The sequence below is a fragment of the Dasypus novemcinctus genome, chromosome 12 (assembly GCF_030445035.2).
Source record: "Dasypus novemcinctus isolate mDasNov1 chromosome 12, mDasNov1.1.hap2, whole genome shotgun sequence".
Classification (NCBI taxonomy): domain Eukaryota; kingdom Metazoa; phylum Chordata; class Mammalia; order Cingulata; family Dasypodidae; genus Dasypus; species Dasypus novemcinctus.
In genome coordinates this window covers 38,230,891-38,258,660 of record NC_080684.1, presented here as the reverse complement: position 1 = coordinate 38,258,660, position 27,770 = coordinate 38,230,891, and the positions used below count along the sequence as shown (strand labels likewise).

At 52.6% G+C, this 27,770-nt stretch overlaps 2 protein-coding genes across 8 annotated transcripts; one reads left to right on the top strand and one right to left on the bottom strand.

The window, feature by feature from the left end:
- The first annotated feature begins 11,988 nt into the window (after positions 1 to 11,988).
- Positions 11,989 to 23,455, top strand: B4GALNT1 (beta-1,4-N-acetyl-galactosaminyltransferase 1). Of its 5 annotated transcripts, XR_011650258.1 has the most exons (14): positions 11,989 to 12,083; positions 12,210 to 12,413; positions 12,907 to 13,125; positions 14,057 to 14,218; positions 14,347 to 14,453; positions 14,908 to 14,948; positions 15,090 to 15,270; positions 17,558 to 17,656; positions 17,769 to 17,959; positions 18,427 to 18,567; positions 18,808 to 19,048; positions 19,989 to 21,794; positions 22,284 to 22,549; positions 22,811 to 23,455. XR_011650258.1 is itself a non-coding variant. In XM_058308333.2 (12 exons), exons 3-12 carry the CDS (start codon positions 12,908 to 12,910, stop codon positions 20,204 to 20,206), a joined length of 1,599 nt encoding a protein of 532 aa, XP_058164316.1. In that variant the 5' UTR covers positions 11,989 to 12,083; positions 12,210 to 12,413; position 12,907; the 3' UTR covers positions 20,207 to 23,455. The 5 variants fall into 5 exon arrangements, 3 of the variants coding, with proteins under 3 accessions (XP_058164316.1, XP_071075019.1, XP_058164317.1); XR_011650257.1 differs by having other exon boundaries at positions 19,989 to 22,549; XM_058308333.2 differs by having other exon boundaries at positions 19,989 to 23,455.
- SLC26A10P (Solute carrier family 26 member 10) lies at positions 20,788 to 27,246 on the bottom strand. Of its 3 annotated transcripts, XM_023585440.3 has the most exons (18): positions 26,839 to 27,208; positions 26,241 to 26,351; positions 25,558 to 25,715; positions 25,205 to 25,369; positions 24,821 to 24,973; positions 24,250 to 24,332; positions 23,938 to 24,085; positions 23,721 to 23,834; positions 22,979 to 23,056; positions 22,807 to 22,902; positions 22,306 to 22,412; positions 22,136 to 22,205; positions 21,949 to 22,065; positions 21,759 to 21,792; positions 21,601 to 21,683; positions 21,467 to 21,521; positions 21,181 to 21,348; positions 20,788 to 20,946 (listed from the first exon to the last, which is right to left on the bottom strand). In XM_023585440.3, exons 1-17 carry the CDS (start codon positions 27,179 to 27,181, stop codon positions 21,227 to 21,229), a joined length of 2,037 nt encoding a protein of 678 aa, XP_023441208.2. In that variant the 5' UTR covers positions 27,182 to 27,208; the 3' UTR covers positions 20,788 to 20,946; positions 21,181 to 21,226. The 3 variants fall into 3 exon arrangements, with proteins under 3 accessions (XP_023441208.2, XP_058164309.1, XP_058164308.1); XM_058308326.2 differs by having other exon boundaries at positions 21,181 to 21,521; positions 21,601 to 22,056; positions 26,839 to 27,246; XM_058308325.2 differs by having other exon boundaries at positions 21,181 to 21,521; positions 21,601 to 22,065; positions 26,839 to 27,244.
- Positions 27,247 to 27,770: the final 524 nt, after the last annotated feature.

The window sequence follows — 27,770 nt, the reverse complement described above, 5'->3', positions numbered from 1 at the left end:
ACTGTCTGATCTCTGTGTCCATTCACTGTGTGTTCTTCTTTGTCCACTTGCATTCTTGTCAGTGGCACCGGGAATCTGTGTCTCTTTTTTATTGCGTCATCTTGTTGTGTCAGCTCTCCGTGTGTGTGGCACCATTCCTGGGCAGGATGCACCTTCTTTCGCACTGGGCGGCTCTCCTTACGGGATGCACTCCTTGCGCGTGGGGCTCCCCTATGCGGGGGACACCCCTGCATGGCACGGCACTCCTTGCTTGCATGAGCACTATGCGTGGGCCAGCTCCACACGGGTCAGGAGGCCCGGGGTTTGGACTGCAGACCTCCCATGTGGTAGGCGGATACTCTACCAGTTGAGCCAAATACACTTCCCTCCAGTCAGTTTTAATGCCACCAGTTCAGGGTGAAATTTTCGAATAAATCTTTTCTGATACTTTAACTGCTTCTTTTCATATCCACCAAAGTTCCACTCCAAGGTGAAGGACAACTTGGCATCTGCCCTGAATTACTTGGGGGAAAAATAAGCCACTTGATCTGTTCCCCCTTTGCAAGTAAATGGAGCAGGGAAGCAAGTTCTAGCCACAAAGGAAAGGATTTTTTAAAAGTTTTTTTTATTCTTTTTTTTTTTTAAGAATTGGCATTTATTTATTTATTTATTTTTTATTTCTCTCCCCTTTCCCCCACCCCACCCCACCCCACCCCACCCCAGTTGTCTGTTCTCTGTGTCTGTTTGCTGTGTGTTCTTCTTTGTCAGCTTCTGTTGTTGTCAGCAGCACCGGAATTTGTGTTTCTCTTTGTTGCGTCATCTTGTTGTGTCAGCTCTCCGTGTGTGCGGCGCCATTCCTGGGCAGGCTGCACTTTCTTTTGCGCTGGGCGGCTCTCCTTACGGGGCGCACTCCTTGCGCGTGGGGCTCTCCTACGTGGGGGACCCCCCCTGTGTGGCAGGGCACTCCTTGCACACATCAGCACTGTGCATGGGCCAGCTCCACACGGGGCAAGGCGGCCCAGGGTTTGAACCGAGGACCTCCCATATCATAGACGGACGCCCTAACCACTGGGCCAAGTCCGCTTCCCATTAAAGTTTTTTTTATTTTTTTTAAAGATTTATTTATTTATTTAATTCCCCCCCCCCTCCCCTGGTTGTCTGTTCTTGGTGTCTATTTGCTGCATCTTGTTTCTTTGTCCGCTTCTGTTGTCGTCAGCAGCATGGGAAGTGGGAAGTGTGGGCGGCGCCATTCCTGGGCAGGCTACACTTTCTTTCGCACTGGGCGGCTCTCCTTATGGGTGCACTCCTTGCGCGTGGGGCTCCCCTACGCGGGGGACACCTTTGCGTGGCAGGGCACTCCTTGCGCGCATCAGCATTGCGCATGGGCCAGCTCCACACGGGTCAAGGAGGCCCGGGGTTTGAACCGCGGATCTCCCATGTGGTAGACTGACACCCTAACCACTGGGCCAAGTCCGTTTCCCTAAAGTTTTTTTTAAAGGTCACTTTATTTTCTTCCTCTCCTGTCCCCTCCCATCCCTTCTCCTTCCCCTCCTCCCCTCCTCCCCTCCCTTCTCCTTTCCCTCCCCCCTCCTCTTCCCTTCCCCCCCTCCCTCTGCCTGCTGTTTTTGCTGTCCATGTCCATTTGCTGTGTGATCTTCTTTATCTATTTCTCTTTTTTTGTCTTCTCTTCTCGTCTTTCTCCCCTAGGATTCCCCTGGGATTCAATCCTGGGGACCTCTGATGTGGAGAGAGGTTCCCTGTGAATTGTACCACCTCAGTTCCTGGTTTCTGCTGCACTTCACCTTGACTCTCTCCTTCATCTCTCTTTTGTTGCATCATCATCTTGCTGCATGACTCACTGGCACAGGCACTGGTTCACCACGCAGGCACTCAGCTCACCATGTGGGCACTCATGTGGGTACTCGGCTATGACCATGTAGATAGTTGGCTCACTGCGTGGACACTTGGCCCGCCACATGGGCACTGGCTCACCACACAAGCACGCTTTCTCTCCTTCTTTTTCACCAGGAGGTCCCAGGGATTGAACCCAGGCCCTCCCATAGGGTACGCAGAGGCCCTATCACTTGAGCCATATCTACTTCCCTTAAGATTTATTTTTTAAATTTATTTCTCCCCACCCCCTCATTTACACTTGCTGTGTCTGTTTGTCTTGACTTCTTGTTTCTTTAGGAGGCACTGGGAACTGAACCCAGGACTTCTGATTTGGGAAGGAGGTGCCTAATCACTTGGGCCACCTCTACTCCCTACTTTGTTGTGATTCTCATTATGTTTTCCCTCTTGTGTCTCGTGTTGCATCATCTTGTTGCATCAGCTTGCCGCACCTGCCTGTCTTGCCAGCTTGCTGTCTTCTTTAGGAGGCACTGAGAACCAAACCAGGGGCAGGAGCCCAATTGCTTGAGCCACATCCACTTCCTGAAAGAAAGGATTAAAAGCAGTAAACATGCTGCCCCATCCTTGAGAGGCTTGCCCTTAAGAAGGAACCACATACTTAACCCACAGGTGTTCTTCAATGTTGCAGTGCTCACATTGTTTCCCATGGCAGAAGGGCCAGGATCCTCCTAGAGCCTCTATCCTGCTCCCACTACTACAAGCGGTAGCGGGCCAGGGCGTGGTTGGTCGCCTCCATCTTTTTTTTTTTTTTTAACTTTTTTCAACTTCAAAAAATAAAATAATACACAAAAGGCAGAGTAACAAATTATGAAAGCATTACTTTTAAAAAACCTATCCAGACACATTTATCTAATTTAATGCTAAAAACAAACTCAGTGGGAAACTGTAGCAGTTTGATATTGTTTATGAATTCCAAAAATAGATATTGGATCATGTTTGTAAATTGGTCTGTCCCTCCGGGCATCTTAGATTATATTGGAGAAAGTCCAGCCTGCCCAGGAATGGCGCCGCACACATGGAGAGCTGATGCAGCAAGAGGACACAACAAAGAGACATGGATTCCCGGTGCTGCTGAGAAGAACACAAGCGGACACAGAAGAACAAAAAGTGAATGGACACAGAGAGCAGACAGTGGGGTCAGGGTGTGGGGGGGAAGGAGAGAGAAATAAATAAAAAATAAATCTAAAAAAAAAAAAAGGTAGTATGTGAGAGTCCCATATCTTACCATGATTTTTCTGTAAACCCACAACTTCTCTAATAAATAAATAAGAAATCAGTTCGAAAAAACAAGCCTACATAAACCATTTCATAAACCAAACCAGTAAATACTCTACTAAAAGCAAAATAAAATTCATCTGCTGCCTTTACCACACATGGAGAAAAGAGGAAAATATGACCCATAATGAGGAGAAAACTCAACCAATAGAAGTAGATTGAGAAATGACACAGATGATAAAATTAGCAGACAGGGACAACATAACATATGTTAAAGAGTTTGGAGGAAAAACTGAGCATGTTATGGAGAGATAAAGAAGATATAAAATGACACAAATTGAATTTCTGGATATAAAAATTGCAATGTCTAAGATGAAAAATACACTACATGGGCTATTATAGCAAATTTGTTACTGCGGAAAAAAGTGATTAGTGAGCTTGAAGGCATAATAATAGAAACTATCAAAATTGAAACACAGAGATGAAAGATTAAAAAAATGAACAAAGCATCAATGAACTGTGAGACAACTCTAAACAACCAGCTACACATATAAATTGGAGTCCCTGAGGGAGGAGAGAGTGCAGGAAAAAATATCTGATGAAATAACCACCAAAATGTTCTCAAATTTGATGAAAACTATAAATTCAAGAATGCCAATTAACTCTAAGCACAAAAAAACATGAAGAAAAGTTACACCAAAGCACATCATAATTAAATTTATTGAAAACCAGTGTGTGGGAAGCGGATGTAGCTCAGGTGACTGGGCTCCTGCCTACCACATGGGAGGTCACTGGTTTGGATCCTCTGCCTCCAAAAAAGACAGCAAGCTGGCATGATGGGCAGGCATGGTGAGCTGACACAAGAGACACAAGATGAAAAAAACATAATGAGGGACACAACAAAGCAGGAAGCAGAGGTGGCTCAAGCAATTGAGCTCCTGCCTACCACATGGGAGGTTCCAGGTTCAGTTCCCAGTGCATCCTGGAGAGTATGAGCAAGACAGCAATCTGGCATGAGAGGCAGGTACTGCAAGCTAACACAACAAGACCACACAACAAGATGATGCAACAAGGAGACACAAAGAGGAAAGACAATGAGAGATACAACAAAGCAGGGAGTGAGGTGGCTCAAGTGGTTGAGTGCCTCTCTCCCATATGGGAGGTCCAAGATTTAGTTCCCAGTGCTCCCTAAAGAGAAGACAAGCAGACATAGAGAGCACAGAGCAAATGGACATAGAGAGCAGACAGTGAGCACAAACAACAAGGCAGGGAGGAATAAATAAACTAAATCTTAAAAATGAAAGGAAGAAGGAAGGCTGAACCCTCACAGACATCACTCACCATCTTGCTTCAACACTGGGCAGATGACTTTGGGTGAGAAAGTACCTCTTATGGTACCTTGAGTTGGATTCTTTAGGGCCTTATGACTGTAAGTTTCTACCCCAAATACCCTTTATAAAAGCCAACAGATATCTGGTACTTTGCATCAACACCCCTTTTGGCTGACTAATACACATGATAAAGAGAAAATCTTAAAAGCAACCAGAGAAAACAGACATGTTATATACAGAGGCATAAAGATAAGAGCAACAGCAGATTTCTCATCAGAGCCCAAGAAAACCAAAAGACAGTGGAGTAAGATCTTTAAAGTACTAAAAGAAAAAAAACACTGCCAACCTAGAATTCTATACTCAGTGGCTAAAAAAGGGTAGCACAAAGGATCCTCATGCTGGAATTGTTCTGTATCTTTCTTTTTAAAATGATGTCCATCTATTATCATCTGAGTCTGAAAGGATGTGACTATTTTTTTTAAAGATTTATTTTTTTTCTCCCCTCCCCCCACCCTGGTTGTCTGTTCTCTGTGTCTATTTGCTGCGTCGTCTTCTTTATCCACTTCTGTTGTTGTAAGCAGCATGGGAACCTGTGTTTCTTTTTGTTTCATCATCTTGTTGATGTCAGCTTTCCATGTGAGTGGGGCCATTCTTAAGCAGGCGGAACTTTCTTTGGCGATGGGAGGCTCTCCTTACAGGATGCACTTCTTGCGCGTGGGGCTCCACTATGTGGGGGACACCCCTGCATGGCAGGGCACTCCTTGCACACATCAGCACTGCGCATGGGCCAGCTCCACACGGGTCAAGGAGGCCCGGGGTTTGTACCGCGGGCCTCCCATGTGGTAGACGGACGCCCTAACCACTGGGCCAAGTCCGACTCCAGTTCTTTATCTTGACTGTCCATAGAACTGAATACACACATTCACACACAAATGACTACATTTAAAGCTGATGAAATATGAAGAAGGTTGGTCATTGGTATCCGTATCAATTCCTGATTGTGACAGTATACAAACACCGTGGGAAACTGGGTGAAAGGTACAAGAGATTGTCTTAGTCAGGGTTCTCTAGGGAAACAGAATCAACAAGGGATATCTGTCGATAGTAAGAGATTTATCAGAGTCTCTCATGCAGCCATGGGAATGCACAAGTCCAGGTTCCGCAGAAAGGCTGCAACAAGGAGCTCCGATGAAAGTCCAGTGAAGATTCTTGACGAGTTCTGGGAGATGTTGGCTGCCCAAAGATGAACTGGGAAATTCTCTCTCAATGCTGAAATCACTTCCCCTTTTAAGGGACTCAACTGATTGGGTTAAGCATCACTCATTGTTGATGGAAATCTCCCTGAATGAAGTAATTACAAACAGCTATCTATGATTTACCACACAGTAAAGTCAATGGTGACTAAAGTCTATAAATGCCCTTGTATTACAGTTAGCCCAGTGCTTGCTTGACCAAACAACTGGGCACAATTACCTGGCCAAGTTGACACAATAACCTAATCATCACAGAGATCTCTGTATTATTTTTTTTCACAACAGTCTATGAATCTACAGTTATCTCCGAATTAAAAGTTAAAGCAAAACCATACATTCAATAACTCACTGTTTCTATGGATCAGGGTTTCAGGTAATGCTTCACTAGGTCCTCCAGTTCAGGGTCTCTCACAAGGCTGCAATCAAAGGACCATTCGGGGCTGCATTCATCTAAAAGGTTAATCAGGGTGAGATCTGCTTCCAAATTCACTCTGCAGTGTAGTCAGGATTCAGTTTCATGTGGGATTTTGGGCTAAAGACCTCAATTCCTTGCCATGTTGGTCTCTCCACAGGGTAGTTCACAAACAGCAGTTAATTTTATCAGAGTAAGTAAGTGAGAAAGAGGAAGAGCTAGCAAGATGAGAGTCATGGTCTTTTAAACCTAGCCTTAGAAGTAACATCCCATCATCTTTGCTGTATTCTACCTGTTAGAAGCAAGTCATGAGGTACAGCCTGCACTCAAGGAGAAAGGATTACCGAAGGCTGTGAATACTAATAGATATGAAACATTTGGTTCATTTTACCTTTTTTTTTAATGAGGTACCAGGGATTGAACCTGGGACCTCGTACATGTGAAGCAGGCACTCAACCACTGAGCTACACCCACTCCACAGTTTAGGTCATTTTGGAAGTCTGCCTACCACAGTCCCTCTGGGCCCCCAAGGATTCACATCCCTCCCACCTACAAGTACACTCATATTCACTCCATCCCAAGGTCCCTAAAAGTCTCATCCCATTACAGTATAAGGTCAAAATCCAGAATCTTGCCATCTAAATCAGGTCCAGGTGTGGATGAGGCTCTTGGGTATAGGTCCTTGAGTAAAGCTCCTTGAATACAGTTTCTCTCAATTTGTAGATCTGTGAAACTAAAGAGACAGGTTCTTTTCCCCATTCCCCCCCAAGAAAACAAAAAGTAAAAAGGCAACCTATAATTGGGAGAAAATATTGGCAAATCATAGATCTGATAAGGGTCTAGTATCCAGAATACATAAAGATCTTTTACAACTCAATAACAAAAAGACAAGCTGCCCTGTTTTAAAAACTGGGTAAAAGACTTGAATAGATGGTTTTGCAGTGAAGATATACAAATGGCCAATAAGCAAACAAAAAGATGCTCAACATCATTAGCCATTGGATAAATGCAAATCAAAAACACAATGATATATCACTTCAGACCCAATATGATGGCTGTGATTTTTTTAAAAAAGGAAAATAACAAGTGTTGATGAGGATGTGGAGAAATTGGAACCCTCATACATAGCTGGCAAGAATGTAAAATGGTGCAGTTGCTGTGGAAAACAGTTTGATGGTTCCTCAAAGAAAGTTCATTTTAGAAATACCGTATGGGAAAGCAGATTTGGCCCAATGAGTAGGGCGTCTGCCTACCACATGGGAGGTCCAGGGTTCAAACCCAGGGCCTCCTGACCCATGTAATGAGCTGGCCCACCCACAGTGCTGATGTGCACAAAGGAGTGCCCTGCCACTCAGGGGTGTCCCCTGCTTAGGGGAGCCCCACGCGCAAGGAGTGCGCCCGGTAAGGAGAGCAGCCCAGCATAAAAAAAGTGCAACCTGCCCAGGAATGGCGCCACACACACGGAGAGCTGACACAGCAAGATGACGCAACAAAAAGAGACACGGATTCCGGGTGCTGCTGACAGGAACACACAGAAGAACACACAGTGAATGGAAATACAGAGCAGACAACTGGGGGGTAGGGAGAGTGGGGAAGGGGAGAGAAATAAATAAAAATAAATCTTTAAAAAAAAAGAAAGAAATACCATATGAACCAGTAACTGCACTCCTAGGTGTTTACCCGAAATAATTGAAATCAGGTGTCCAAACAAAAACTTGTACATCAGTGAGCATAGAGGCACTATTCACAATAGCTAAAGGTGAAAGCAACTGTAATGTCCATCAATGGATGAACAGATCAATAAAATATGGTATATCCATATAGTGGAGTATTATTTAGCTATAAAAATGAATGAAATATTGATACATGTCACAGCATAGATTAATCTTGAAAACGTTATGCTAATTGAAAGAAACTAGCCACAACTACAGATGCAAGAGAAAATATCCTTGCACTTTCTGTCTGTGGCAGTCAAAATTCAATGGGGGAATACAGAAAATAAAAATAAATAAAAATAATAATAAAAAAGAAACCAGCATAAAAGATTACATATTATAAGATTCCATTTATATGAAATGTTCAAAATAGGCAAGGCTATAGACACACAGAAAGTAGATTAGTGTTTTCTTAGGGCTGTTGGGGAGGGGTGATGGAGGGTAGAAGATGGTGGCTAAAAAGGTATGGGTTTCTCTTTGTGATGATGAAAGTCCTCTAAAATTTTTTTCTTTTTAAGATTTATTTTTTATTTATTTCTCTCCCCACCCCCAGTTGTCTGCTCTCTGTGTCCATTCACTGTGTGTTCTTCTGTGACTGCTCCTATCCTTATCAGTGGCACCAGGAATCTGTGTTTCTTTTTGTTGCGCCATCTTGCTGTGTCAGGTCTCTGTGTGCACGGCACCATTCTTGGGCAGGCTGCACTTTCTTTCACTCTGGGCTGCTCTCCTTACGGGGCATACTCCTCGTGTGTGGGGCTCCCCTACGAGAGGGACACCCCAGGGACACTCCTGTGTGGCAGGGCGCTCCTTGCGTGCATCAGCACTGTGCATGGGCCAGCTCCACAGGGGTCAAGGAGGCCAGGGGTTTGAACCTTGGACCTCCCATGTGGTAGGCAGATGCCCTATCCACTGGGCCAAGTCCACTTCCCAATGAAAGTCCTCTAAAATTAACTGTAGTGATGGCTGCCCATAACTGTGAATATATTTAAAAACTACTGAGTGGGTGAATTGTATGATATGTGAATTATATCTTAATATTGCTGTTTAAAATATATACATATAGGAAAGAAGAGATTATAAGTGCACAACTCAGTAACTCAGTATATTTTCACAAACTAAACATGCTCATTTAACTGATACCCAATGCAGAAACAGAACTTTCCCAGCACCTCAGATGTCTTCCACTTGATCCTTTTCAGTTAACTACCACTCAGAGGACAATCTCCATTCTGACTACTAACATCGTAGAGTAACTTTGCCTGTTTTTTATAAAAAGTACTCTTTGTGCCTGGCTTTCTTCACTAACCATTATGAGCTGTTGTGTATAGTTATAGATTCATCCTCATTGCTCTATATTATTCTGTATTAGTCATCTATTGCTTTATAACAGATTTCCCCAAACTTTGGAGCTGAAAACAGCAAACGTTTATTTATTATCTCAGAATAGTAAGAGATATTGATTACCAATAAAATTCTGCAAATGCAATTCTCTTAAAATCTTTGTAGGTCCTCTATGAATCTTATTGAGATTACTACATTAGATGAAAGCCATATCCACAAATCTCATTGCAATAAACCCTTCTCGACCTTGGGCATTTGCTACTGCTGAGGGACAACATTCCTTGTTAGAAGTCCTATTGTTACCTTAGAGAACAGTTCTCTAAGGTACTGCCTTAGCTCTTTCTTAACAAAGGGTTTTAAATTCACATCAATGGCTTCATTTTTAGACCGTGTTTTTTTGTTGTTGTTGTTGTGTTGGTTTTTTTTGAGAATCCCTAATATGATCTTTGCCTAGAAGCCATTTATTAATGTTAACATCATTGGTTGCTTGAGAGAGTAGGCATTTTCAGTCCCAACAATCCCCAGCCCTTTTTTGTTTAGCATTCCTTCCTTTAGCTTATCTCTTCCCTTTCCAAATTTTACTGCAAGCCACAAGAAGAAACCAGGTGGCAGCTTCAACGCTCCGCTTGGAAATCTCCTCAGCTAGATCCTTCAATTCACCAGATACAGTTTCTCCTTTCTACACACCCTTAATTTCTAGTGTTGCTAAATTACAGCCATTACGTAACAAGGATCTCCTTTCCTTTGGTTTCCAATAAGATTTTCCTCACTTTCCCTCAACAGCAGCATTCTTTTTTTTTTTTTTTAAAGATTTATTTTATTTCTTTCTCTCCCTTTCCCCATCCCCCGGCCCCCGCCACAGTTGTCTGTTCTGTGTGTCAATTTGCTGCATGTTCTTTGTCTGCTTCTGTTGTTGTTAGCGCACGGGAGTCTGTATTTCTTTTTGTTGTGTCATCTTGTTGAATTAGCTCTTTGTGTGTGCGGCACCATTCCTGGGCAGGCTGCACTTTCTTTCGCGTTGGGCGGCTCTCCTTACTGGTTGCACTCCTTGCGCTTGGGGCTCCCCTATGTGGGACACCCCTGCGTGGCAGGGCACTCCTTGCGCGCATCAGCACTCCACGTGGGCCAGCTCCACACGGGTCAAGGAGGCCCGGGGTTTGAACTGCGGACCTCCCATGTGGTAGACAGACGCCCTAAGCACTGGGCCAAGTCCGCTTCCATCAGCAGCATTCTTAAAGGTCATCTCTGGTCATCAGACTTTGGTCTTTCAGTAATACTCCTCAAATGCCGTCTAGCTTCTGCCCACTGCCTAGTTCCCAAAGCATTCCTACATTTTCAGACTTTCCTAAAATTTTCAGCCCCATTTCCAGATTTTAGCCAAACCCAAAAGCTATAACCCACCCACAGGAACAAATTATAAATGCTGTTCTCTACCTTGTTTCTCTGCCTTCACAATCTTGGATCTCATTCAATATCAGCAGATATAGATTAACCTAGTATCCCATTTTCTGATGGAACCATATTTTTTAAAACTTCAAATTATTAATACTTAAATTTTAAATAATTACCATACAATTTAAAATGTTAATAGATTTGCCAAATTGCAGTCCTAAGTTGTACAATTTACACTAACAACAACAATGTATGGAGTGGCTGTTTCCCCCAAATATTTGGCAACAGAAGGGTTTAGCTAAGTCTTTCATCTTTACTAACCTGGTAGTCAAAATATACCTCGCTGTTACGTGAATTTGCATTCCTTTTATTATGAATGAGTCCTGTATGCTTTCATTTATTCAAAAGCCATTTTCACTTTTTTGTCAACTACCTAATCATGATTTTTATCCATTTGGGAGTAGTTGGTCGTTTTTTCCTTATTACCCCTTAAAGAAATGAGACTTTTACCTGCCTTACATGTTGCAAACATTTTTTCACAGTTTCCCATTTCTCTCATTTGTTTATTCTGTTTTTTCACTCAAGGTTTTATGCAAGCAAATTTATTAATATTTCTCTGCTTAGATAGCTCTTCTCCACTCCAAGATTGTAAAAAAAAAAAAATAATCCATGGTTTCTTCTACTATTTTTATGGTTTACTTTTTAATACTTAAATGTTTTATTGATCTGGAAATAATTCTGGAATAAGGAGGTAGGATCCCACTTTTTTCCCAGCTGATTAGTCATTTCTTTGTATAATTTTTTCAATAATCCATCTTTCAACACCCCCCACATACATTCACATTATGTTCTATATTTCCTATGATGTCCCCCCTCGCCCCCCCCCCCCATTATACCTTGCTATATCTTTCATTAGAACCATGGCGACTTCGAATCTGAGCAGTGTCAGGAATCAGGCTGTAGGGAGAGGTGTCTACGGAACCAAGGCTTGCAGGCAGAATTCCAGCCAATCAGGCCGCTGGTGGGAGGATTCCTTCTTCCAGCAAGTCTGCTCCTTAGGGAGAGTTGGGAGAAAGCAGGCCCTTGAATTGCTGAATACTTATCCTGAGTGTTTGTTAGATAATGGAGAGGGAAGGAGGCTTCTGGATCTGTCTCTGTTAGCTAGGCGGAACCTTTATTTTCCAGTGTCTAGACTGGTTTCCTTTATATCGCTCCAATGGGCCAAACCGTGGAATTGGGGAGCAGGGCGTCTGCGCCCCATGCCTTCCCACAGCCCGGCTCTGAGTACAGTCTCTACGGCAAGGAGTCTCTGAACGAGGAGGGAATATGACAGCTGGGGTTGGAAACAGGCGGTTGAGATGTCAGGGTTTGGGGGCGAACGGCTGGGAGGGGGGTGGGGGCGGCGAGGACCCTCTCCGGCGCGGGGTGCGCGCCCCGGCACTGTCCACCAGGAGGAGCCCGGGCGCGCGTCTCCCCGGCGCGGAGCCCGAGCCTCCGCCGCGGCGAGCGCGGGAGTGCCGCAGCGCTGCCCGCGGTACGGAGATCCGGGCGCGCGGCCTGAGCCCTCCTGGTCCGGGACATGGGACGGCACGCCAGGGAGCCCTGGCTTTGTTCCCGCGGCCCGGGCGCGGCGGGTTCTCAGCTCGGTTTTCCCCCACAGGCAACGCCCAGAACTGCCGGGGCGCCGCCATCCACAAAGCCCCGGGATCCGAGGGCGGGCGGGGTCGGAGGCGCCCCCGCTCTAAGGCTCTCGCCCGGCTCCCCCAGCGGGCGGCCCCCAGCCCCATGAGGACCCTCAGGCCACGGCTGGGAGCTCGGCGCAGCCCGGACCGAGGTCTCGGTGCGGCCTTCGAGCGTTAGACAGGTCGGTGCCCAGCGGGCCGGGGGCCGAGGCGCCGGCGGGGGGGGGCGCGCTCGCGGGACCTGCGTGGCCCCCGCGCGGGCTCGGGGTGACCTCCCCCGGGGGCACCCGATACCGCGGGCGTGCCTCGGCATTTGTCGTGACAGGCAAGGTGCGGAGCGGTCCTCCGCAGCCCTTTCCGGCTCAGGTGCGGGTCGGGCAGAGGAGGGCGGGCCCGCGCGGTGCGGGGCGGTGTCGGCTGCGCTGGGAAAGCCGTGCTTTTTCGCGTAGGTCGGGCCTCGGGTAGGAGTGGAAACCGAGGTGCGGGAGAGGGCGAGAAGAAAGGAGGCCGCGAGAGCGCTGCGGCCCGGGGCGTGAAGGGAGAGGGTACGTGGGGAGCGATTCGCTGTGCAAATCGCCCAGCGTGGAGAGCGCCCCGGGGAGCCGGCCCCAGCCCCCGGAGCCGCCGGGGCCGGGGGTCCCAGCCCGCGCGCTCCCTCCTCACCCTTACCTCCAGGATGCGGCTGGGCCGCAGGGCCCTCTGCGCGCTGGTCCTGCTGCTCGCCTGTGCCTCGCTCGGGCTCCTGTACGTGAGCACCCGGGAGGCGCCGGGCCTCCGGGCTGCCCCTGCGCTGTGGGTGTCCTCGCAGGGCCCCTCCAGGCTGGAGCTGCCCGACCTGGCCCCCGAGCCCCGCTACGCACACATCCCAGTCAGGATCAAGGAGCCAGCGATGAGGTGAGGTCCCGCCGGGCGCGGCGGCGGCGCGGCGCTCGCTGGGGGCCATGTCGGGGAGTTTGGTTTCCTTGGCTGCTGGGCTCTGATATCTGGGTTCTCCTGACTGGGTTGTGTGGGGGTGATGTGGGAGGTGGGGGGGGCTTCCTGAGGCTCAGGCTGGGGTACACATCTGGCCTCCCTCAACCTGGTCATGGTAATGGGGTGGGAGAGTGCCCCAGGAGGGCCCTGAAAGTCTCCTTGATGTGATTCAGTCGTGAGAGGAGATTTCAGTTGGGGTCCTGAATGGTGGGCAAGCAGCTCCTGGAATTCTAGAAATTGGCCCTACTCTATGCCTCTAGAATGTCACGTGCGACTCGCACAGTGCAGTCCCAGTTGAACAGGATCTGTGCAGTCCCCAGGAGGGTGAGGTGAGGGGATGAGAAATGAAAGACAAGATAGAGGGGATCAGGCGGGCTGTGAGGAGCTGCAGGAGTGCGACGGCTGCCTCAGGCTCCAGTGTAATTACGCAATTTATTTTATACCCTTAGGACAAATAGCACATACAGCAGTTCCCGTGGGAAACTCCTGTTTCTAGGTCAATACGTTTATTCTTTGATCTTAATAGCCCTTTGATAACACAATTTTCTTAGACTTCTTAGAGCACCTCCTTCTTTCCTACATTCTTTCTGTGAACCTTGGAGCCTGCTTTGCAGGCCTCTGGGAGCCTTGCTTTGCAGATCTCCCCACACTGGAAAAATCCAGATTTAGGGGACAGGGCATTCCATCCATTGTCCTCACTCCTAGGGACAATCTGAAGGACAATGTTTAAGGAGACAAATATTGGATAGGCGGGGTTGAAGGGCCAAGTGGTGGGGCACTGTGTGAAATTTTCCTTTCTGAATGAATGGAGCTGTATGGCTGAGCTCTAGTGATCCCTCCTGCCCCCCTCCAGGCTGCTGGCCCAGAACAACTGCAGTTGTGAGTCCAGTCGGGGAGGGCTTCCCTTCCTCCAGAGGCAGGTCAAAGCCATTGACCTCACCAAAGCCTTTGACCCTGAAGAGCTGAGGGCCGTCTCTGCCAGTAGAGAGCAGGAGTTCCAGGCCTTCCTTTCAAGGTACCAGCAAGAAGGAAGGGAGTGACTCTGCAGGGGGAAAGCAGAGGGAGCCCTGGAGGGTTGGTGTGACAGGAAGGAGAGCCCTCTTCCTTTGACTCCTCCCTGTTCTCCTTTTCCTCCACTGCCAGGAGCCATTCGCCTGCTGACCAGTTGCTCATAGCCCCTGCCAACTCCCCGCTACAATATCCCCTGCAGGGTGTGGAGGTGCAACCACTCAGGAGCATCTTGGTGCCAGGTGGGGAAGAGGGCCCTAGAGAATGACCTGGGCCGTGGTGGGGATGACAGGACCCAAGTTTGGAGGGAAAGAATGAGGGGAGGCAGGATACCTAATGAGAGGGAAGCTTGCTTGGAGGTCAGAAGGAAGCTCCTGGGGTGGGGGGTGGGACAGAAGGAACTCTAGGGTTGTCTCAGGAATTGCAGAACTGGGTGGTTTGGGGAGAAGAATCTACTCTTTGCTGACTGACCATAGGTTAGGTGAATGAGGAGGGCAGGCCATAGAAGAAACACTTTTAATGGGAATGACTCAAAAGCCTGTCATTTTGGTTACATATGTTAACAATGTAGCCTGCTGAGGCCTCAAAAAGAGGAATAAGTTATAAGTCATGTGTTGTGTTTGGCTAAAGAGGAGAGACAGAATGAGGAAGAACTCAGGGCTGTTTGTGACTCTAATCCTGCATCTTTCCTCCCAGGGCTGAGCCTGCAGGCATCTGCTGGTCGGGAAGTATACCAGGTGAGAGGAGAGGAAGACAGGGCGGGCAGGTGGGCAGTGAGTAAGCAGGGAGGGTGACAGGGCCAAAGGAGAGGCGGAGGAACCAAGACGCAATAGGTAGGGCTGAGGCCTAACCCTGCCCTCTTCAATCACCTCTCCCAGGTGAACCTGACCGCCTCCCTGGGCACCTGGGACGTGGCAGGGGAAGTGTCTGGAGTAACTCTCACCGGGGAGGGGAAGCCTAATCTCACCCTCACCAGCCCAGGGCTGGACCAACTCAATCGACAGTTGCAACTGGTCACTTACAGCAGCCGAAGCTACCAGGCAAACACAGCGGACACAGGTGCAAGACCTGGGTGGAGGTAGGGGCAGGCTGGGTGGGCAGAAAGGCTGGAACAGACAAGAGGCCAAGGGTGTGGGAGGCACTCGGTCAGTGGCAGAGCTGCCCCGACACACAATGTGTGTTTCATTTGGGCCAGCAGGGCTGGGGAGGGAGAGAAGGAGCCTTTGTTCATCTGGGGCCAGAGCAGGCCAGAGAGAAACCTGAGACTCCATTGTATCCCCCTTCCAGGCGAACCATGGAGGCCCCAGGAAGTGACCTGGCCCAAGAGTCAGAAGACTCCAGCCTACCACTTACTAAAGGGCAAAGGGCTTTACCTCCCGAAGCTCTTGTTTAAACTTTAGCAAAACGGCCGGAACTTTCCTGCCTCTCTCCAAGGCCACGCCCACCTCTGGGCCTTTGTACTTGCTGTTCCCTCAGGCTGGAATCCTCTGCCCTCAGATTTTTGCATGGGGGACTCTATCTGGTTGTTTAGATCTTAGCTCAAATGTGTCCTTTTCACTCTCATGTTACTTGCCTTTGTGTCAATATTTTTATTTTATTTTCTCTCCCCTCCCCACCCCATCTGCTCTCTGTGTCCATTCACTGCGTGTTCTTCTGCATCCACTTGCATTATCGGGCGGCACTGGGAAACTGTATCTCTTTTTTGCTGCATCAGCTCTCCATGTGTGCAGCACCACTCCTGGGTGGGCTGTGCTTTTTTCACACAGGGCAGCTCTTCTTGCGGGGTGCACTCCTCGTGCGTGGGGCTCTCCTTCACAGGGACACCCCTGCGTGGCAGGACACTCCTTGTGTCCAGCTCATCACACAGGTCAGGAGGCCCTGGGGATTGAACCCTGGACCCTCCGTATGGTAGACAGATGCTCTATCAGTTGAGCCACGTCTGCTTCCCATGTGTCAATATTTTTTAATATTTGTATTTTCTTTTTTTTTAAAGATTTGTTTTTATTTCTCTTCTCTTCCCCTCCACCCCCAGTTGTCTGCTTTCTGTGATCATTCACTCTGTGACCGTCTGCATCTGCTTGTATTCTTGTCAGCAGCACCTAGAATCTGTGTCTCTTTTTGTTGTGTCATCTTGCTGCGTCAGCTCTCCATGTGTGCTGCGCCATTCCTGGGCAGGCTGCACTTTTTTCACACTGGGCGGCTCTCCTTACGGGGCGCACTCCTTGCACGTGGAGCTCCCCTATGTGGGGGACACCCCTGCGTGGCAGGGCACTCCTTTGTGCACATCAGCACTGCACGTGGGCCAGCTCATCACATGGGTCATGAGGCCCTGTGTTTGAACCTTGGACCTCCCATGTGGTAGGTAACACCCTGTCCCTTGGGCCAAATCCACTTCCCTATAGTTTCTTATTTACTTAGCCTCAGATCAGACTGACTAGATTCCTGCCCTCACTTTTAAACTTATAGTTATATAAACATGGGCACACTATTTCATTTCTCCATGCCTTTTACTGTAGTGAGAGTCTACTTAATAGAGCTATCATGAGGGTAAAATGAGTTAATGCATCTAGGGAACTTAAAAGTGCCTGGCATATAGTAAATGCTTAATAAAGGTTAGTGGGGGCAGCAGACTTGGCCCAGTGGTTAGGGCATCCGGCTACCACACGGGAGGTCCGCGGTTCAAAACCAGGGCCTCCTTGACCCGTGTGGAGCTGGCCCGTGCGCAGCGCTGATGCACGCAAGGAGTGCTCTGCCACGCAGGGGTGTCCCCCATGTAGGGGAGCCCCACGCGCAAGGAGTGCGCCACGTAAGAAGAGCCACCCAGCACGAAAGAAAGTGCAGCCTGCCCAGGAATGGTGGCGTACTCACGCAGAGCTGACTCAGCAAGATGACGCAACCAAAAAGAAACACAGATTCCTGTACCACTGACAACAACAGAAGCAAAGAAGATGCAGCAAATAGACACAGAGAAGAGACAATGGGGGGGGGGGGATAAATAAATAAATCTTAAAAAAAATAAAGGTTAGTGCGTTTTTTTTTACCATAGCAAATAGCATGAGGAATATCAGAAAAATTACAGATTTGAAAAGCTGATAAATCTCACTATCACAAAATCCATAAAGAAACATAATACTTCTATGAAGGACAATAAAGGTTAGCTATGCGGGGAAACCTTTTTAATTGTCTTTCTCCAACCCATGAGAATGTAAGCTCTGTGGAGGGAAGGACCTGGTGCTCTTGTACACCGAGGAAGGTGGGAATACAGAGTAGGCGCTTAAATCTTGGCTGCCTGAATAGGGACTGTTGCCCCACCCTGAAGGCTGCATGCCCTGTCCTTTCTCCCCAGTCCGATTCTCCACCGAGGGCCACGAGGCTGCCTTCACCATCCGCATCAGACAGCCCCCCAACCCACGGCTGTACCCGCCTGGGGCTCCACCTCAGGGAGGTGAGGTTGGTGGGGAGCAAGTTAAGAAGGGAGGCTCTGAGAGGGGGTGTCTCCTGCGCTCCTCACTCCCGGCCTTCCCTGTCTGCATCCCACCCTGGGCCCTCACTCCCAGCCCAGTACAACATCAGCGCTCTGGTCACTATTGCCACCAAGACCTTCCTTCGCTACGACCGACTGCGGGCGCTGATCGCCAGCATCCGCCGCTTCTACCCGACGGTCACGGTGATCATCGCCGACGACAGCGAGAAGCCGGAGGTCGTCAGCGGCCCGCACATTGAGCACTATCTCATGCCCTTCGGCAAGGTGCGCAGTGAGCGAAGCTGGGGGGCGCAGAGGGCCCCGGGAGGGGTCGAGCCCTCGGTCTGCAGCCTCCGGGTTGGCGATTCGAGGACCGCCTGCCTCCGAATCCCTGGGCGCCTAGTGAGCATGCGGATCCTGGGGGGCCGGCTCGGTGGGAGCAGGAATCGTGTCTATCTCCTTCACTGCTGCATTCTTACAACAGTTCCTAGCACCTATGGGCGCTCCATAGTTGATGACCGAATAAATGCCTGACGGAATAAATGAACGAAGGCCCCCCAAGAACCCTCCCCAGAACACTGACTCAAAACGTCCGGGAGTAGGACAAGCCGCAGTTTGGAGAGGGACACCTGCAGTCGAGAGGGGTCGGGGCAAGAGGAGGAAAGGCAGGCAGAGGAAAGGCAGGCAGAGGAGGTTGTCCTTGGGTCTGTAGTCTCCACAAGCTGCCTCAGCCCCACGCACTCCTTCCCCAGGGCTGGTTCGCAGGCCGGAACCTGGCTGTGTCGCAAGTAACCACCAAGTACGTGCTGTGGGTGGATGACGACTTCGTCTTCACGGCGCGGACCAGGCTGGAGAAGCTGGTGGAAGTGCTGGAGCGGACGCCGCTGGACCTGGTGGGCGAACGCCGCAGGGGCGGGGTGGGGAAGGGGCCCGGCGGGCCGAGGCAGGCCGAGGGGGGTCGTGGGGGGCACGGGGTCGAGGCCAGGCTAGGCGCGGAGAGAGGGCAAGGAAGCGGAGCCCGGGGGACGATCTGGGGCCCGCGGGGGTGAAGCCGGGGGAAGGCGGCGGGCTGCGGACAGGCAGCAGGGCCCGCCCCCGTCCCCCGCCTGGCGCCACCCTCCCCCTCCCGGCAGGTGGGGGGCGCGGTGCGCGAGATCTCGGGCTTCGCCACCACGTACCGGCAGCTCCTGAGCGTGGAACCTGGCGCCCCAGGCCGCGGGAACTGCCTCCAACAGAGGCGCGGCTTCCACCACGAGCTCGTCGGCTTCCCGGGCTGCGTGGTCACCGACGGCGTGGTCAACTTCTTCCTGGCGCGAACCGACAAGGTGCGGGAGGTTGGCTTCGATCCCCGGCTCAACCGCGTGGCGCATCTGGGTGAGTGGCAACCGCTCCCGGCCGGTGCTGGCGGGACCGCGCAAGGCGCTGGCGGAGGCTCGCTGCCACCGGGCTACCCCGGGCCGGGCTCGGAGAATTCCCCGCGAGACAACGAGCTCCCCCTCCCTCCCGGCTCGCATTCCGTTTTTTTTGTTTCTTGTTTTTTTAAAATATTTATTTATTTATTTTATTTCCCCCCCTCCCCTGGTTGTCTGTTCTTGGTGCCTATTTGCTGCGTCTTGTTTCTTTGTCCGCTTCTGTTGTTGTCAGCGGCACGGGAAGTGTGGGCAGCGCCATTCCTGGGCAGGCTGCACTTTCTTTTCACGCTGGGCGGCTTTCCTCACGGGCGCACTCCTTGCGCGTGGGGCTCCCCCACGCGGGGGACACCCTTGCGGGGCACGGCACTCCTTGCGCGCATCAGCGCTGCGCATGGCCAGCTCCACACGGGTCGAGGAGGCCCGGGGTTTGAACCGCGGACCTCCCATATGGTAGACGGTCGCCCTAACCACTGGGCCAAAGTCCTAACCACTGGGCCAAAGTCCTAACCACTGGGCCAAAGTCCTAACCACTGGGCCAAAGTCGGTTTCCCTCGCATTCCGTTTAAACCTCTCCTGCCAGCACAGCCGCTAGGTCCACCTGTGTAGCGGGCCTCCCATCGCTGTCACCACCACCCCCACCTCACTGCCAGCTGCTTGCCCTGGTCACACTCGGAGCAGTCCGTGTGTATGTGTGTGCGTAGTGGGGGTGGCATTTTTTTCAACATACAAAGCCAGTATATTGATTCCATTTTATAGAGAGTAGAACTGAGACAGAGGCTAGGTCCTTAGACCTGGGATCTTGGGACACTCACCCTCGGTACCTCAGACCTCAGTTCTTCAAGAGTGGGCCCTCTGCATCCTCAGGACCCTTCCCTGTGTCCCCTCCTTGCCTCCACCCCCAGAATTCTTCCTGGACGGGATTGGTTCCCTCCGTGTCGGCTCCTGCTCAGATGTGATTGTGGATCATGCGTCCAAGCTGAAGTTGCCTTGGGTGTCAAGGGATGCTGGGGCAGAGACTTATGCCCGGTACCGTTACCCGGGACCACTGGACGAAAGTCAGATGGCCAAACACCGCCTGCTCTTCTTCAAACACCGGCTGCAGTGCATGACCGTGGAGTAATGGCCACACAGGGCCTTCCGGCCAACTGGCTGCACCTGCCAGAAATCTCCACCAACTCCACCACCCAGTGACCACTCCACAGACTATCCCCAATCCCCCAGCCCCTCAGCCCTTCCCCTCAGCTCCTGATCCCAAAAAGGGGGTTGTCCTGGTGACACCCCTCCTTTCTGTGAGTGCCCAGCGGCGCGATGGAGCCATAACCTCTCCCACAGCCAGTGCCAAGTCCTTCCCCTACCCCATCCTCATGGGGCAGGAAATGGGGGGAGTTGCTTTCCAAGTGCCAAGGAGCCCAGGGGGATTCTAACAACCTCAAGTGGAAACGTTCTCCTTGAATCTCCTTGGGGCTGAGTGGGTGGGTAGCTCCCCGCCTCCGCAACGTGTAATTCCAGGACCCACCACCCTCCCTGGCTCCAAGACTCTGCACTGGCTCCAGCCCCACCCGCATGAGAGAACTTGGGACTGTGGAGCTGGGGTGGAGGCTGTGAACACACTGTCAAAGCCATCCTCTGTTGTGTCTTTTGCAGTGCTGTGGGCACAAGGGAAGGGACACCGGTGCTCTGTGTACAGACAGCCAGACTCACTGCATGGGCCCCAGAGGCTCCCAGGTTCGGTTTATTAGTTAAGTCATGTAGGGGGACTCAGGGACCTTGGACGTCCACACACACAGGCAGTTGGGGCTTTTCACACTCCCAGTGAGTGGGTCACACCCACACTGTATAAGTCCTCAGACCAGTGAGCTCCTGGAATAGGAGAGCCAAGGTCAAGAATAGATTAGGATATACTGGGTACCACCTCCTCTCCCTGAGACGTGGCAGTCCACTGAGGGGTGCCACCACCCCGTTTGGGTCTTAAGCTCCTCAGTTCTTCACCCACAGCTAGGCCCAGCCTCCCTGGCTTGTTCTTAAAATTGTCTAATCCTTTCATCCTCACCCCTTCCCAATTCCCCCTCCCTGGATCTTTAGCCACTGACTCACCCCTTGCTTGCCAGAGCCCTTCCCCTCCTGGCTCCCACTCCAGTTGCTACTGTCCACACAGCAGTGTCTCCAGGGCATGAGCAGCTGCATCCTGCACACTCACAAACAGCTGTTCTGGGCTCACTCTGTCCAGGAGTCCTGCCACAGTCAGCGTCTCCAGCACCGAGGCTGTGCAGGAAGGGGATTAGGTTCTCAGCTCCCAAGGCCACGCCATGTCCTCTTCCCTCCGCCGAGTTTCCAGGCACTCCAGAGTCACCAGTCCCCTTCACCTTCCCACACCTCTCACCGTTACACTGAGCGAGGAGAAGGTGGATCCCAGCATCTCGGCATTGGCTGGCCAGCTGCAGAGGTTGAAAAGGAGTGTTAAGTACGAAGTCAGAGGGTCAGGTGGGATGACACTAAACCTACCCTCTCCCTCACCTGGACTACTTCTCTGGCCCCAGCAGCATCCGCAAAAATGATACCACTGCAGTCTAGGACCACTGCTCTAATGGGCTCAGCAGCTAGGGTAAAGAAGACAAAGTATCCAGATGCCTCATGGCTCACGCCCAAATCTCCTCCTCGTCGTCCCATCTCACCTGCGTCAAGTGGGCCATCCGGCTTTGGGGTTTCCTGTGAGTAGAGAAGGGCAGTCACCACCTCCTTCGATCTGACACTTGGGCAGACACTAGCTTGAACGTGTACCCCTCGAGCACAAGGATCCCCCTCAGAACAACCACCTGCCTCCCACTCCCTAAGGAAACAGCCCTGCTTGACCCAATCCCTCACCTGGCCTCCCTCTCTAAGCCCCAGGAGCCGCTCTAGGATGTGGCGGAATTGCCCGCGGGTTCCAAAGTAGAGTGGTGTTGGATAGCTCAGGAGGCAGAGCCCTGGGACCTGGAGGAGCTAAGGGCAAAGGGTCAGAAAAACATCCAGGTGTAACATTCCCTCCCTCCCTTGGCTCTAGCCCACTCACCTTGTGGCTCTTCCTGAGTGGCCTGTAGAGCTCCGTCCCCTCAGCCAGTCCAAGTGCCAGGCACTCCACCCTAGGCAGGGAGCTGGGCTCAGAGTCCCAGCCTACCCTTGCTGGGGAGTCACCCCAGCATCACCTCCTGCCCCCCCAGCCCTGCTCCCCGCCTCTCCCACCTCTGGGTACGGCAGACCACAGTCATCATGGAGAAGACCACGCCCACGGCCAGGCCCAGGTCCACACTCAGGGTCACCACAGCCACCCATGTGACCATCCACACAGCCTACAGGACATGGAGGGGAGTGGATTTCCCAGGAGAAAGGCCATGGCCATCATTGCCAGGGAGAGGGGTCCAGGGACATGAATGCCAGGACAAGCGATGGAGAAGGATGACTCAGGAGGCAGAAAGAATGACAGAAGGTGAGGACGGGATTGACCATGTGTGATGGCCCCAGACCTTGTACCAGCCTGGGGGTTACAAACATTCAGGTCTGAGGAGGCTCAAACCCCACCCTTACCTTGTCTCTGAGTGGAGGGTACCAAGAGGTAGAGATGTTGGGGGGAGGGGAAGCTTGCAGAACTTAAGGCCAGGGCAATTCGCTTTGCTCCAGGGCAGAGCCTGGGGCTACTGGGAAGACGGGCGGGGGCAATCTGGGGGCAATACTGTCGTTTCTCACAAAGTCCACGCGGCTGAGGCGCCACAGTTGGGGAAGTTCTCGCATCTGGAAGAACATCTGGCGCATGCTGGAGATGTTGATGCAAGCCAGGACAGCCTTGGGGCAGAGGAGGCAGGCTTACCATCCCGGAGCCCAGGACCACGGCCACCCCCACACCTTCTCTGCCCTTTACCTTGGGCAGGTAGTAGAAGAAGGGACGCAACCACAGCAGCACTGACAGGACAACTCCGCAGGAGAAGAGACCTGCCAGCTAGGGGGAAGGAGGGAGAGGAGGAGGGCCAGCCCCCCTGCCCACTCTGCTCCTCTCCCTGGGAAGTCTCCCTCCTCCCAAATCACCCCCTCACACACACACACACATACACAGACTCTTCACCCTTTTTCTAGTTCTTCTGCCATTCATACCCATCTTTCCCTTTCAACTAAATGCCTATCTTTTGCCAGTCGCCCCCACCAATGTAGTTCAACTTCCCTCTTTCTGGAGCCCACCTCCACCTTAAAAGCCACCATTGGATTACCTTATAAACAGGCTAAACACATGCTAGGGCTCCAGCAAAGTAAAGGAAACCAAAAATAGCAGGGCAGGGGGTTTTGATATGTGATATTTCTTTTTAATAATTCATCAAAATAATCAAAATTTGTCTCAAATTTATTTTACAGTTCAGTACTGTATGTTTATTTTACCTGCACATGGGGCATCATAATTTGTGTGTGTGTGTGTGTGTGTGCTGAGAACCTACAAGGTCTTTATTTGTGTCTTGTTATCTTTTCTTTTTCCTACCTAGATAATCCCATCCCCTCCCTCGACCCCTCACAGATTCCCAACCTGCTCTCTCTAGATGCCACCTGGGGATCCACCTATTTCTCCACCCCTACCTGGATGTCCCTCATCTCCTCACCCAAGGATGCCCTCTTACCTGTGTATTCCCACCAGCATCCACTAGTAGGCTAGTTGTGGCCAAGGTGGCTGAGTTGGGAAAGCAAGAGAAGAGGGAGGAGATGAGGTTGGAGACACCATGTGCCAAGAGCTCCTGGAGGGATACAGTGAGATGAAGGGGAGAGAGACAAGGCATGGAGGGAGGTCAGATTAGGGGCTGTCTCCTGATTGAGGTTGGGGTCCACAGCCAGTCACACCTGGTTGGAGTCAATGCTGTAGTTATACTTGTCTGCATAGATGGAGGCCAGGGAGGCGGACACAGCAAAAGTAACCAGTGCGATGGGCAGCGAGTCGGCCAGGATCCTGGGCAGCTCAGCCAGGTTGGGGAGGAGGGGTTGGGGGAATCTGGAGAGGGAGGAATTCACGTTGAGCATTGGTTGGGGCTGCAGGGATGTAAAGAAGACAGAGAAAAGAGTAAGGCAAGCCAAGAGGAGGTGTTGGGTAGGAGAAGGCTGGGGACACCAGGGAAGATGTGGGAAGAGAAAGCTGGTCTTTTCAGTCTCCCTTACCCTCCAGGCAGCAGCCCCACTATCTGAACATTGTATCTTGTGTCCAGGGAAGAAGTGAAGCAGAGCACTGATGCCAGGAGCACCTAGGAAAGAGAGCAAATCAGCTCATAGGAGATGGGGCTCCTGGCAGAGGTCAGAAGGGCCTCGGCATGAGAGAGGACCACAGTGAACCACTAGGCGGTGGCAGGAGCCCAGCAAGCAGGGAGTTGGGCTATATAGGGGGCAGAGGGTCCCCTAATATTGGTCGTTGAGAAATGTTAAGTGGGGAGTGTTAAAGGAGATAATCATGAATTACAGTGAAGGAGGGGGTGGGAAGAAGTGGGTAGCGGTGTAATGGCCAGCGAGACTGCAGGGGAGGGAAGGAGGCATTCTGAGAGGTCTAGAGGGGGCTCCTCAAGAGAAGTGGGGAAGCATGGGTGGGCGGACCCGGCCGGTGCTGGCCCTCTGGAAGAAGGCTTGGAAATGTACACAAGGGGGCAGCAGTGGCCCCGCTGATCACCCAGGGCCAGTTCCGAGGGGGCAGGCAGTGTCTGTACCCGGCCGGGAGCCGGGACTCCGAAGCCATCCTCACCATGACGACTTCCCCGGGGATCGGGGTGGGCAGCCTGTCTCGGAATCTGACGTTCAGTTCCTTGACCGGCACAAGCAGCGCCAGGCTGAGCGCAGAGATGGTCAGTTCGACCGGGCTGCTCCCGGGCAGCGCAGTCAGCACGGCGGCCAGAGTCTGCGGGCAAGGCCGGTGAGCAGAGGGCCGGGTGCCAGGGCCCGCCGACCCCCAGCGCAGACCCCCCAGACCGAAGCCAGGCTACGATCCGGACTTCCACCTCCGCAGGGAGCCTCCTTCCTCCGTCCCCACCACACACTCTCCCTCCACGGGTCTTCTTTCCTCCCAATTCGGGTTTCCCTCTTCCCGGGACTGTTGGGAGCCTCCTCCCGGTTGTGGTCCCACCCCCACCTTGAAGAGAGCGAAGCAGCCGATCTGGCGCGGTAGGGGCAACCCCAGAAGGTTCGGCAGCTGGGACACGAGCACATGCAGCGCGGCCCCGCTGGTCAGCGCCTTGACCACAGGCTCGGACAGAAAGGTGGACAGGACGCCCAGCTGCAGCGCGAACATCCCCAGCTGCGGGCGGGAGAAGTTGCGCAATCACCAACAGGCGCAGGCGCAGAAGGGCCAGAGCGCAGCGCGCCGGCTTCTCGGCGCCTCTCTCGCCCCTGCACCCTCGCCGGCGACGTGCCCGGTTCAGCCCGCCCAGCTCCCCCGGGGCCGCAGCGCGGATCCCCCGGGACGCTCCCGGGCTTCGCCCTCACCATCAGCGCCCCGCTCCCGAAGGCCAAGGCCGCTGCCGCCCCAACCCGCTGCGCGTCCAGCTGCTCCCTCTCGATTCCGCTCAGGTTTCCCCCCGGAGGTTCGGGCACCAGCCGCTCGACGGCCGAGCCCGTCATGAGGCTGAGTACTGCGAAAGTTCCTAGGGCCCGGGGACAAACAGATCACCAGCTGTGCGTCCCGGGGCACGGCGACAGCCCAGGTTCCGCGCTCTAGCATCGGTGGTGTTGCTGTCAGACCCCACTCGCCGAGAAGGCCGCGAGTGGGGCCCTGAGCTGGTGCAGCAGGCGGGAATCGGTGGTGAGGAAGGAGAGGAGGGTGCACCAGCCGGCAAAAACTGCCCTGAGACGGCATCACCGTCCCCTCCTGCAGACTCCCGCGAACTGCGTGCTCCTTTGGGTGGCCGCGGATCTCTTCTTCCCCTTCCAAGTCCCGGAGACTTTCATTTTAGCGAATTCCCCGGAGAGAAAAATTTCGAGTAAACCCGCGCCTCTGTGCACCCACTCGGCACTCCAGCGAGCAAGGCTACCATCAGGTAGCGGCAGAGTGGCGCTGGGGAGGAAGGGACCGTGGGAGCGTGAAGGACATAAGAGGTACGGCCCTTACAAGATCGCAAGCCTCAAGCCCTGTCCATCTGCACCCCAGAGAGGGTCGCTGGGTCGCTCACCCGTGGACAGGTGTCTCCCAGTACCCAGCAAGGTGTAGATGAGGACAGGAAAGAAGGAAGTGTAGAGTCCAAACACTGGGGGCACGGAAGTCAGGAGGGCAAAAGCCATGCCTGGGACAAAGGAAAAAGGAAAGGTCTGCGGGGTGCAGGTGCGTGGCGCGGGCCAGCATCCAGGACCCGGCCTCCTCTCCACAGTCATAGAGGCTGGGATCGAGGGACACTAAATCATGCCACACGAAGGAACAGAGAGGGGTTAACAGGCCTCGGTGGGAGGTTGTGAGGCCAAGGTCACAGGTCCGTGTCGGCCTGAGTCCTGGCGGGAGGCAGACGTGGTGCCTCTCTCCAGGTCCCTGGGCCGGAACATGTGCAACATTTCTCGCAGGATTGCGCAGAGGAGGGGAGGTGGGGGTGGGGATCCGAAGGGGCCGAGGTGGCGAGTTCCACCGTCCTTACCCCGAACTTAGTCTCAGTTCCCTCTCCCCGAACCCTCCGGCAACACTAACCACCCACCTGCTCCCGGGTTCCCAGCTCCCCGCGCCACTTCCCCGACACCCTCTAGGGCTTGGGCCCCTGGCAGGTTGGCGTCGGAGCCGCTCACCCTGGGGCACGTGCACGATGCCCACGGTCACTCCGGCCACCGCATCCCCGAGCAACCAGGTCCGCCAGCGGTAACCGGGCAGCCAGCGCAGGGGGGGCAGCCGTGCCAGGAGCAGGCGCCACGCCCCCGGCCCGGAACAAGCGGGCGCCGGCCGCCTGCACAGCCTGCGCAGCCACGACCCGCCGGGCTCAGCTGATAGCTGCGGCTCCTCCTCTGCGCACCCGAAGAGCTGCTGGAACCGAGCCTCGGTGAGGGGTTTCCTGAGCTCGGTGCCCAGGGGGTACTTAAGGTCGGAGGCCTCTCCCTGGCCTGGGAGGCTCCTAGCACCGGGTAGCCCACTCATTCTGCCCTTGGCCACCTCCCTCTCTGCCAGATCTTAAATACCCCTCCGCCTGCTGGCCCTGAGCCCCGCCCCCACCGAGGAGGGTCCAATCCGGCCCTGGAGGGGCCCTTCCTCAGCCACTTTCTCCAGTTGCCCGAAAACTGTGGCTTGGGGATGGGGATTCTCCAGATTAAGCTTTTCCTCCGACATGGGTCGAGCTGCTATGGGCGCGGCGGTGGAAGGGAGCAGGCACCAGGAAAGAAGGCCAAAAGACAAACGCCCCCCAAACCCAACACTCAACACCCACTATTTACCACTTTTAAACCCTTTGTCTCCCAATGCGCTCTGCCCCCCTCCGGGGTCCTTTCCGCATCTGCACTTCGGGCTGAGACAACGACTGGTTCCACTGCGGTCCCTGTTCTGCCCTGAGCCACTGCGTTCCTGCCTCCTGAGAGCAGTCAAGAAAGTTCACCCGGATTCCCGACCCCCACCCCAGACCCAAACCCTCATGGGGCACTGCTTGCTCCAAGAAAGTGTAAGGGGATCTATGGGTCTCAGCAGTTTCACAAAATACTGAGATGGGAAGCTGATATGTATTGGAAAGGAACAA